Source organism: Carassius auratus, chromosome 28 (assembly GCF_003368295.1).
Source record: "Carassius auratus strain Wakin chromosome 28, ASM336829v1, whole genome shotgun sequence".
Taxonomy (NCBI): domain Eukaryota; kingdom Metazoa; phylum Chordata; class Actinopteri; order Cypriniformes; family Cyprinidae; genus Carassius; species Carassius auratus.
The window spans coordinates 22,957,160-22,969,492 of NC_039270.1; the positions used below are offsets into that span (position 1 = coordinate 22,957,160).

At 37.0% G+C, this 12,333-nt stretch overlaps 1 protein-coding gene across 1 annotated transcript in view; it reads left to right on the plus strand.

Annotated features, from left to right (window-relative positions):
• The first annotated feature begins 1,672 nt into the window (after positions 1–1,672).
• The window catches only part of LOC113047229 (potassium voltage-gated channel subfamily H member 6-like), a 41,100-nt gene continuing 30,439 nt past the window's right edge, over positions 1,673–12,333 (plus strand). The window contains exons 1-5 of the mRNA XM_026208566.1: positions 1,673–2,244; positions 5,463–5,693; positions 9,631–9,783; positions 10,911–11,014; positions 11,106–11,355. Coding sequence (XP_026064351.1) covers positions 2,169–2,244; positions 5,463–5,693; positions 9,631–9,783; positions 10,911–11,014; positions 11,106–11,355 — 814 coding nt within the window. The 5' untranslated portion in view covers positions 1,673–2,168. The remainder of the gene's footprint in view (positions 2,245–5,462; positions 5,694–9,630; positions 9,784–10,910; positions 11,015–11,105; positions 11,356–12,333) is intronic.

Below are 12,333 nucleotides of genomic sequence, written 5' to 3' on the forward strand. Positions count from 1 at the left end.
GATAAAACACTTCAGTAGTGGTGTTCTCATCTGGTTAGACACGGACGGGGGATTTTCCATTCTGAGATCTTACTGCAACCACTAGAGAGGTGACAGAGAGAGAGAGAGAGAGATGACGCTGTTATTTAGGCTGATGAAGAGTGTTTATATTGCAGTGTTTCTATCATACTTCATATGCCAAGCTAAGTAATTAAATAGTGCATATGACTTCAGTGAGCTCATAAAGCTCAACTAATTTTATTGCACAAAAATGAGTGACCAAAAATTGTGTTTGAAAAAATATATACACTATCGCCATATATAAAACTATTGAGTGATGTTGATTAATAACACATTAATGTTTCTTTAACTTTGTGTGTGCACGGGATTGAAAGAGAACCATAATTTATTTATTTTATGGTGGAATTACTTGCCATGTTGTGTTTATGCATGCAGGCTTGTTTAGAATGTAAAACGAGACAAATTATGTTATAAAGATACCTATAAATATAAAGATACCTATAAACTATAGAAATCCATTGTAAATTATGTATTGTATGTTATTTGAATTCTTTCCACTTATAGGCCTAGCTGTCTTTCCAGAAATGGGAGGTGTTGGCAATGTTATCTGTTCGGATTTTATCTTTGAACCTCTTGAATTTTCTTTTATCTCACTTTAAGGCTCACTTTATGTTTTCCACTATATCTACTTACTGGACCCATTTGATATTGTGCCTATATCATTGCCAGTAAGTTTTTTGGAATGGTTTTCCTTCACAATTTCTTAAAGGGATAGTTGACCCAAAAATGACAATTCTGTCACTAATTACTCACCCTCACAAGTCTTTCCAAACCCTTCAGACCTTTCTTCTTCTTCAAAACACAAATTAAGTTATTATTGATCAAATCTGAGAGCTCTCTGAACCTTTTTTTTTACGCTTTTAAGTGTATTTTGGTCCTTTTTATTTATAAAACAAAAAGTTTTAACCAGAAAATATATGGAATGCAATCATTTTGAATCTCAAACCACTCATAATGTGTACAGAATGCAGAACTTTATATTTTCAAAGTGGCTGTATATATGCAACCCTGGACTACAAAACCTTTGGATAAAAGCGTCTGCTAAATGAATAAATGTAAATGTAATGTAAATGTAAAACCAGTCATAGGTAGACGTGTAGCAATATTGCCAACAATATAATTGTATGATTCAAAATTATTGATTTTTATTTTATGCCAAAAAAACACTACAATATTTGGTAAATATCATGTTCCAATAAAGACATATTGTACATTTCTTACTGTAAATATATTAAAACGTAATTTTTGATGCATGGCTAAGAACTTAATTTGGAAAAATTTAAAGGTAATTTTTTTTCAGATTCCAGATTTTCAAATAGTTAAATAGTCAAATACTGTCCTATCCTAACAAACCATACGTCATTTGAAAGCTTTTTTATTCAGCTTTCAGATTTAAAAAAAAAAACTGACCCTTATGATTGTTTCTGAATACCTTAAAAATACCTTAAATATAAATGCTACGACGACAATAAAAGGCTGCCTACTCTACTTCTGTTTAGTGGAAATGTTGTGCTCGTTTGTGGACTGTATCCCACTATGACATACCTTTCAGAGCGATAAACGAGAGAGAGAGAGAGAGAGAGAGAGAGAGAGAGAGAGAGAGAGAGAGAGCATGAGCGCGCATCTGTCTTCTGTCAAAAGTGACAGCTGTGTCCCCTGCCTCCCATGTGAACGCGCAACGTACCATTAGCCTACTCCACAATGAGCTTCATCAGCCGAGCCGCACGCTGCCTCTGAGGTGTCGGGCGTCTTTGGTTGTTCTTCTATTTTTGTTTCAGAATATGTTACGACTGATTTCAGTGAGTACGTCAGTGCGTTATCATTTCATCTGACGGCGCGAGAGTTTCGAGTCTCAAAACCGCAAGACTTTTGCGTCCATTCAAACGCTCTTTCTTTTCATTTGCATTTCAACTCGGCGACTTTTCACTTTCTTGAGGATCCTACTAGCGTTCTCGTGTCATTTTTTGTTTAAATCTTGGTCTATAAAACACTTGTTTCCTTCACAATGCGTTCGACTTTTAGATTGTGTTCGTTTGTCTTGCTCGCCGGTCCTTGAATAAGAGAGAAACCCGGAATAAGAGGGCTCTTGAACCTGTCCACGCGTGAAAATGCCTGTACGCCGGGGACACGTCGCGCTCCAGAACACCTATCTGGACACCATCATCAGGAAATTCGACGGACAAAGTGAGTTTCAGAACTTTATTTTCATTCTTTGGTTTGGAACATCGTTTATAGGCCGGGAACATGCTACTGTATAACATATTAAATATATTGTTTATTGATAAACCGGTGCGAAACTGTCAGAGAGAGGCCATTGGTAATGTGCAGCAGCCTGACAGTCTGAGATTTGATTTGCATGGCAGTTGATCACCAGGTGAGAGCAAATCAACGGACCCACCCGGCTGATTTGATCTAGATTATGCAAATGCAATGGAACAACTAATGTATCCCTAATAAGGAAAATGGCTAACAACTATCTGTCTTTCTCTTTTTCCATTCTTCTCTGTAGCCTATGTGTGCGACGCTTGTGTTTTTGTATCTGTGCAGCTGCTTTGTTCATTCAGCCATTTTCATAGATTTTATGTTAAAATAAATAAATAAATAAAAACAATATCAGTTTTCATTACCTGTGTATAGCCTACTACTTAACCACATTTATTCTGTACACAAACCTTTGTGCTCTCTATTAAGAAGTTAGGAAGAAGTATTTGATGTGAGATAAATGTTGTGCACATGAACCCTATCCTTTACTCTCACAATAAACTTTAATCTGTAAACTTGCCATAACTAGGCCTACCCTAAATCTAGTTTTACTCCATAATAATCCCAGAGCCTGGTTTATATCTGCTTTATATGACCCTTGAGGGATCTTCCAAATAACAAAGATTATGTTATCAAAGTTTCTTTCAAACAACTGTAAATACAGGTTTTAGCAGGGGTTTTTAAATGTCTCATTGATTACACAAGTTATTAACTATAGTGGCTGTAAGGAGCTAACCATAACCACAGTAAACTGCTCCAGTGCTTTTTATTTATTTGCCACTTTATTATAGATTTAATTATCACAAATATGTGACAGGAAGTTTTAGTGTTTTGTTTAAAAAGTCTCACATGGATGATGTTTCATAATTGGTGGTGTTAATGGTGACAATTTGCGGTCCTCTAATCTGCATTGCATGAAACAAACAGATTTTACCCGGGAAAATTAACTTTGCATTTACATATTGTAGATATTTATTGAAAAAAATCGTATAAATACTAAAAACAAACAACAACTGTAGGCCTAGTTGTCCTTACAATATGCCTTTCTAATCATGACCGTTGCTTTGTCCTTGTTCCTGTGTACACTATTCATAAATCATAGTAGCAGACCTTTGAACTCTCAAAAATATGTAAAGAGACATTGTTTAATGAAACTAGTTTTATGTTCTTTAGTTTCATAACTTTAGACTGCACAGCTAATCATTTGTCATAGTATCTTGTCCCTCCTCTGCATGTATTAGTTCTCAATGCTATTGCTGTGTCTTCATCTTTTAAGAACACATGCTTGTAAATAAGTGCCAGTGCATATAGATGTGTGAACGCGAGCCTGCTGCTCATCCCTTCCCTCTCTGTCTGTTAAGGCTCTGCTAAGTTTCATTTTGTGGCTGCTAGGCAACCATCTCTGTGAGTTGTGTTCTGTTCCTGAAGTAAAAAGGCGATAATGAGTTTGATGCTGGGGGCATTAAAGTTCCTGTCACCAAACACAATCATCATTTAGAGCTGGAGAAACATTATTGTGATTCAGAGATAAAAGCAGGCACTGTGTGTCCTCGAAGGTTTGCACCCTTTAATATATCAGATTTTTCATTTGCTTTCTCTTCACTTCGAAGCAGAACCTATAACCGTCTTAAGAGCGAGCTGTGTTGCTCTTGACCTGTTGAAGCTGATGTGTGAAGCTATTGCTGCAAAAATAGCACAGCTGTCAGCAGATTTCCTGTTTATATCTAAGCAGTCGTCATAAATACAGAAAATGAGTATAGTACCGTACAGGCAAAGGAAGGAGAAGGAAAGGAAAGAAAGAAAGACATAAAACAGAATAGCCATAGAATGTGTTCCAATAGAATGGAACAGTTACTACATAAAACTGTCTGAAAGTCACTTCATTAAGATTTTAATGAAATTCATTTATAAGAGTTTTGATCAGTGTGGGTTTAAACCAACTATGAGTGACATGACATACAGCCAAGTATGACCCATACTCAGAATTCATGCTCTGTATTTAACCCATCCAAAGTGCACACACACACAACAGTGGGCAGCCATTAATGCTGTGGCACCCAGGGAGCAGGATGCTCAAGGGCACCTAAGTCATGGCATTGCCGGCCCAAGACTTGAACCCACAAGCTTAAGGTTTGAAGTCAAACTCTCTAACCACTAGGCCACGACTTCCCCTTGCCTATATTGAGGAGAGCATGGCTCGACAGAGTAGAAAACTAGTAGTTATACATTTCCTATTATTAATAAATAACAACAACAACAATAATACCAAAGTTTTAAATAATAATAAGATGATTTGTTGACTAAAACAATATATATATACAGTACAGACCAAAAGTTTGGACACACTCATTCAAAGAGTTTTCTTTATTTTCATGACTATGAAAATTGTTGATTCACACTGAAGGCATCAAAACTATGAATTAACACATGTGGAATTATATACATAACAAAAAAGTGTGAAACAACTGAAAATATGTCATATTGTAGGTTCTTCAAAGTAGCCACCTTTTGCTTTGATTATTGCTTTTCACACTCTTGGCATTTTCTTGATGAGCTTCAAGAGGTAGTCACCTGAAATGGTCTTCCAACAGTCTTGAAGGAGTTCCCCGAGAGATGCTTAGCACTTGTTGGCCCTTTTGCCTTCTGTCTGCGGTCCAGCTCACCCCTAAACCATCTCGATTGGGTTCAGGTCCAGTGACTGTGGAGGCCAGGTCATCTGGCGCACCACCCCATCACTCTCCTTCTTGCTCAAATAGCCCTTGATGCCTTCAGTGTGAATCTACAATTTTCATAGTCATGAAAATAAAGAAAACTCTCTGAATGAGAAAGTGTGTCCAAACTTTTGATTTGTACTGGATGTATATTGATTTGATATGATGGCTTACTCCATAGACCAATCATTTGACCACATTCCCCTTAAAAACTGTGTTAAAGGATTAGTTCACTTCCAGTATAAAAATATCCTGATAACTTACTCACCCCCATGTCTTCCGAGATTGTTCATGTCTGTCTTTTTTCATATGAAAATAAATGATGTTTTTTTAGGAAAACAATTCAGGATTTTATATATATCTATGGTAACGGTGGAAATGCTAATTTTTTATAAATTTTTCTTAACTCTTCATTCTTTACCCGATCAGATCGTAAATTCCTGATTGCCAACGCCCAGATGAAGAACTGTGGGATCATCTACTGCAATGAGGGCTTCTGCCAGATGTTTGGTTTCTCACGGGCGGAGATCATGCAGCAGTCCTGCATGTGTCAGTTCCTGGTGGGGCCAGGCACTATGAAGGGCGCCATGGCACAGCTGGCACAGGCCCTTCTCGGGTCAGAGGAGCGCAAGGTGGAGATCCTGTACTACTCTAAGGAAGGTATGCTGGGATTACATGTAAACGATATTCTTTGTTGTATTGTCAAAGTAACGGCGTTCCTTTGGTAGTGGGCGGAGCTAATGCACAAATGACAATCTCATTGGCTGGTGCTCACCTATTATCATCCCTGATTTGATTTCAGCACATCCATTTGAGCGAACACACACAATCTGATTAATATTCATAAGTCCAGTAGCTCATTAACCCTTAGCGCATTTTATATGGCTCTTATTAGTAGAATTCCTATTATTACTATTATCTTGTCAGTATTTTTTTCTCCCATTTTATTTTTTCACAGAAACACAGATTGACCAAAAAAGCACCACCACCAGTCCAGATAAAATGTTCAGTTAAAATGACTAATATGCATTTAAACATGGTTTAATCAAGTTTTAATTCTAATTACTGAAGTTCTATCATTAAATAAAACTAAGACTGATGCTAAGAATGTACTTTCAGTTATTTAAAAAAAGGTGCCATTTTACAAACATTATATATATAAGTGATTATCAGGCGAGTAAAGTAAAACATTTTCTAGCCAATTTCGATTCAGTTGCCAAGGACTCTGTAGAGGGTTGCACTGACAGCTACTATCAGATGTATGAGAAAGTGGTTTGGCATTGGGCTGATGTTCAGATCATTACTATAGCAACTGATGCAGATACACCAAACACTGACACTGTCTGAACAGCACATTTTGCTTCATCAATAATGAACATGGCATGCAAAACAAAATCAGAATTGTTCAGTGTGAATTAAGCATTAATGAAGTTTGGGTCTATTGACACAACCAAACACAGGTTAGTGCCAAACTATTTCCCATGTCTTTAATATAGAAGCTGTATGAAAAAAAGTCCACCTTTTCATTAAAAACAAAATGTCTTTTTGACACCACCTTTCCATCTGTTAATTATTTCCATCTTTTTATTGTTTGTTTACTCCAGAGTATGCATGTGCAATTTTATGTTTTTAATGTAAATTAACAATTTAATTCGGCAAGATGCATTAAAGTTAAGACATTTATAATGTTATGAAAAATGCTGTTCTTTACTTTTATAATTGTTATTCTAAACTTTATATTTATCAAACGATCCTAAAATAAAAAACTGTTTTCAACATTTGCTGTTGAAATATTTCATATCTATACATCATCCTTTGATGTTATCTTCAGTTTCAGAAACTGTTCCATTACATTCACACAGACATAAACATAGCGTCGGTTATATAACGGTTTCCCCTCAGTTATCACAAAGTGGATTAATCTGTGCTTGTACTGTGTCTTTTTGCGACAGCGACGAAAGCATCTTATTATATTGTACTCTTTGTCTCTCTCTCTCTCTATAAATATATACACACTTAACAATAAAAAATTATAGAACGTGTCCTCATTCAAATGTACCATCTGTTCCTGTTTCCATTGACACTGCGAACCATGCGGCTTCTTTTTTTATTATCTTTTAAATATGTTTTATATAAAATAGGATGCTGCGCTATGGCTAAAATTAGCACTTCCTTAATTTTTTTATTTCTGTACAGAGAGGTCACACAGAATCGATCATCTACTGGTCACAAGACTTCACGTGATGCGAATTTGCAGGTGAACCAAACGTGAACTTTCGAACACAGCGAAATGCGAAATTTTTCGCCTGAGCCTGCGTTTCCGGTCTGACGCATTCGCATGCGTATGAATGGAAGTCAATGGAACGAAAAGTGCCGTGTGACCACCCCTTAAGACCTTTTTTATCTTCTGAACCCAAATTAAGATATTTTTGATGATATCCGAGAGCTCTTTGACCCTCCATAGACAGCAGCTCAACTCAACTACATTGAAGTCCCAGAAAGGTAGTATGGACATCAGTAAAATAGTCCATGTGACATCGCTGGTTCAATCCAAATGTTATGGAGCTACGAGATTACTTTTAAGGAAAGCACTGCAGAGATTGACACGGAAGAGTAATCATAAACTTATTCTCGTACCTTCATAAGATTATGTTTGAACCGCTGATGTGGCATGGACTGTTTTAACGATGTCTTTACTCACTTGAGTGGCTGTCTGTGCAGAGTCACAAAGCTCTTGGATTTCATCAGAAATATCGAAATATGTGTTTAGAAGACGCCCGAAGGTCTTACTGATTTGAGACAAGTAATTAATGACAGAAAATTGTTTTTTTTTTGGTGAACATTCCCTTTAATAAAGAGAGCAGCTGAGGGCCAGTCTGTCTAGCAGAGACACCCATCCCTCATGTTTTTAGTCTTTCCAGACAGGAACAGATGAATGGAGTCGCTGGCTGCCCCTGGCTAAGCCAGTGTTTGTGCATGTGTAGCTCAGCTCAAAAGTAGACAGGTGTTCCTTCGGCCCAGGAAGCAATGCCCTGATAACATTACCATGACAACAGGACTCCAGAGACTCACACGCCTATCACTAAACGAGTGCGCTGAGCTCAGATGCACGCACACGCTCACACGTGCTGCCGTCGCTCTGTTCTTTTTATCCATCACATATTTTTAGTGCATACAGCGTTTTGAACTGTGTCACGGTTGAGCTGGAGACTGAACAGCAGTGTGTGTGTGTGTGTGTGTGTGTGAGTGTGAGGGCAGGGTCTATATTTAGAGTGGTTGATGGCCTGCTCTAGTCAAGAGCTGAGGGGGGTCTGGCTGACTTTATTCATGCTGTTCTTCCTCCGGTTTTTCTGTCCTCCTTTCAGTCACTGTCTTTCTCATTCCTGTGACTCTTCCTGCTGCTCTGCATTGTCTTTACTTTGGTTACATCGTTTGTCTTCTTTATTGCCTCTCTGTTCATTGTCATGTCTGGGTTAAAAGTACAACACATGACGTTTTGATTTCCCTCGAGCAGTGTGTCATAAAGAGAGTTTATCATTAAAGTCTCATAGCCAAAATATAGGTTTGAAAGTAGTGAGTTTACCCAATTAGAAATGATTCTCAAGGATGAAATCGCTCATACATGAACGGGTGTGGATGTTAAAAGACAGAAGTGCTGTCACTGAATTAGTAGACTGACTTTAGTTTCAGATAAACCATCCACAATAGCTTTACATCTATCTGCTCTGTTGTTTAATCTGGTTGGGCTGGGTAAGATTTTTGAAATAAGCCTCTTATGTTCATAAAGGCTGCGTTTATTTGATCAAAAATACAGTAAAAATAGTAATATTGTGATATAATAATACAATTTTAAAATACCTTTTTTAGTGTATTTTATTTCTGTGATGACAAAACTGAATTTTGAAGTATCTCTACTCTAGTCACACGATCCTTCAGATATCATTATAATATGCTGATTTTCTAAATAAATGAATTATTTGTATTATTATCCATGTTGAAAACTGTTGTGCAGCTTTTTGATCATATGATGAGTAGAAAGTTTAACTTTTAAATGTAAACTTTCAGAACAGAACAGAACCGAACAGCATTTATGTGAATTTTTTGGTAACACAATGGTGGAAATGGGGAATGGCATTATGGTTTGCTTTTATTTTTCATTCTTTTGCTTTTATTTTTACAAATGCTAATTACAGCGCTCTTTAAACTTGAAATGAGTTTTAGAATGAGTTAACTTTTTAAATATGTAGATAAACATGGGAACTCAACATCACGTGAAAAAAAAAAAAATTACACAGACCCAGAAAGAATGTGTTACAGCAATTTATGGTCTCCCCTATTTAATAGATGTATGCTTCCTCATAATCATGGTTTCCAGACCCCCCTGAACTGCAGCACCTGTGTGTGGGAGTCTTGTTGTGTGTTTGTGTAAGTGTGAGTGTGTTTGGACTACTCCCAGCCCTCACACTGGTATTTATAACAGCTCTTCATGGAAACTAAACTATGCTGTATTTTGTACTCAAACTTCTCTGCTTGCTGAGGTCTCTGTCACTCGGCTCATTCTCTTTCTCTCCTGTGTGTGTGTGTCTCGGCCTTTCAGGGACATGTAGGCCATGTTTGGTTGATGTTGTTCCAGTAAAGAATGAGGAAGGAGTCGTAATCATGTTCATCCTAAACTTCCAGGAGCTTTTAGACCCGTCCACGAGAAAAGGTGGCATCAAACAGCGAATGACACACAGCTGGCTACAGGCAGGTGAGTGTCCCCCCTTTCTCTCTGTGTGTGTGTGTGTGTGTGTGTGTGTGTGTGTGGAAAAGATTCTGGCCCTTACTGTAACAGCCTTATAAGGGAAAAACATTGACTGCTGTGCTTGGTGTGACGGTCCGTGTGTAGGTGTAGCCAGAGGCAGCATTTGATAAAGCTGGTGTCAAATTTTGGTTGCAGAGTGTTTGTTTTTGTTTTTGTATGTGTGTGTGTGTGTGCCGGGCCCCCAGTGTTGCTTTAACTTTTATATTAGAAACTATGAGATATTTGGCTGATATAAATAACTTTACATTTAATTATAATAATAGTAATAATAATAATAATGTAAATATACAAGTTTCTTAATGTATAAAATTATTTTTATTTTTTACATATATAAATTATTATCATTATATTTAATTATAAATGGACACTTACATGTTTAGAATGAATTATAAAAATGCATATGCAAATATGAATAGGTTAATAATAATAATAATTGTTGTTGTTATTGTTATTAATGAAATATTTCATAAATATTCCATATAATGTTTTTTTCACATTTATTACTAGTAATATATATATATTATATAATATTATATAAGCTTGTTGTTTTAAAATATATAAATGTTTAGTATTTTTTAAATTGTGAACAATACTTTTTTAATATATTAGTTATATAATATATTATTAGTAGTAGTAGGAGTAATAATAGTAGTAGTATGTTTATTTATTCAATAAATTTGTTGTTTATCAAATATCAAATGCAACACTCATTTGATATTACAGGGAGCCTTTTTGGTAACAATTTATTTAGCATCCCATTTCCACACTTTAGTTATCTATAGTATATTCTAAAGGACAGAAAATTTCCTGTACAGCAATGTATTTAAATGGACACGAAAGGTCTTCTCCTGGTTCATAGGTTTTCTTCCAGAGAAAAGACCCTAGTAATCTCAAATCTGTCTTCCTAAAGTTTGACCGAAATCTCATCAGTATGTCGCACTGAGCTCAGATATGTCTGGTATGATTAAAAGGACTTTAAGACAAGAAAGACAAGAACTTACCAGTTATGTCTCCTGAGCTTTGAGCAAAAACATACTCCCTTTGGATTATTGAACCTTCTGTTTGTGTATCAGGTCAGAAACGTAAGACGAGGCTGCGAATGCCCTCTCTCCGTGTCAAGCGGCAGCCGTCCCTCCCTAAGGACCACTTTGAGGGAGTAGTGGTGGACTACCTACAGGTACATGTGTGCATATGTGACACTCATCTGAGTTCATATTGTTCATATTGCCACAGACACATCATCTACAGCTCCCCTCTGTGTCCTGCAGCCCTCTCATGAGGAGGTGGCTTTGAAAGACCTCCAGATGTCTCCAGACAGCTGCTTGAAGTCAGAGACCCAGGCCCTGATTCAGCAGACCCCCTCCATGTGCAGCTTCTCATCCCCACTCACTCGGCCCTCAGACCGGCTAGAGCCCAGCGGACCCCCTCTCAAACACAGCCACTCCAGAGAGAGCGTGCACACCCTGCGCCGGGCCTCCTCGCTGCACGACATCGACGGCATGAGGGACCAGTGGAGCGGTATGAGTGTTTGTGCTCCTAGTGTAAACAACATACTGTCACAAACATTGACTGTGTGCCAGACTTTATCATTTAGACATAAGCAGACAGTACAAGGGACAAGGGTACAAGGGACTTGATTGATTGATATAAAAATTATAATTCAACCACTCTATTTGGAGTACTACTTGTGTACACTGCACATTTCTTAATATATATATACCAGACTATACCGAAAGTTAGGGCTGGGCGATATAAAAAAAAAAAAGATATCTCGATATTGTAAATTCTTTTACGATATTCGATATATATCTCGATATGTTTGCATTTATTTTGCCCATTAAAAAAAACTATTTAGATTAAACAGCTAATTTAAGCAGTTAAAAAAAATCTAGACCAAGAGATCATTTACTGCTTTTTATTAAATGAATACATGCAGGCCTATCTGTAACTGAAGCAGTGCAAATTATGTACAGAAAGTGCATTCTGTCAACTTAGTGCATGCAATTCACAATTTAAACTATGCAACTGGGATAAGTATTTTTTTTTTTTTTTTTTTTAACAAGTTTTTAAGCTAAGAACACAAGTCTGTCAACTGTCTGTGGTTTTAAGAGAAGCTCTGTGGCATAAAACTATGTTCCTACCAGAGAGCTGCACGGGTCTGATTTTGTAAATCCGCACCCACCCGTAACCGCAGTGCTTAAAACCGCACCCGACCCGTTTTCCAACAGCAGCACTAATTAAAATCCGCACCCGACCCGACCCGCTTAAAATAGAACCGACACCCGACCCGCACCCGCAATCAAATCAGTTAAGCCAATCACATTAGACACACTTTTTTTTTATTTTTATTGCCAGGTCATACAGAAGTTATTTAGGCCTATGGAAAACTCTTTTTAAAAGATATTCGTTTTTTATACATTTTATCTTAATTTTGATCAATGTTTTATCAATCAATTGCTCGTATTTAATAAATAAGAAGCAAATATATATAGCAGA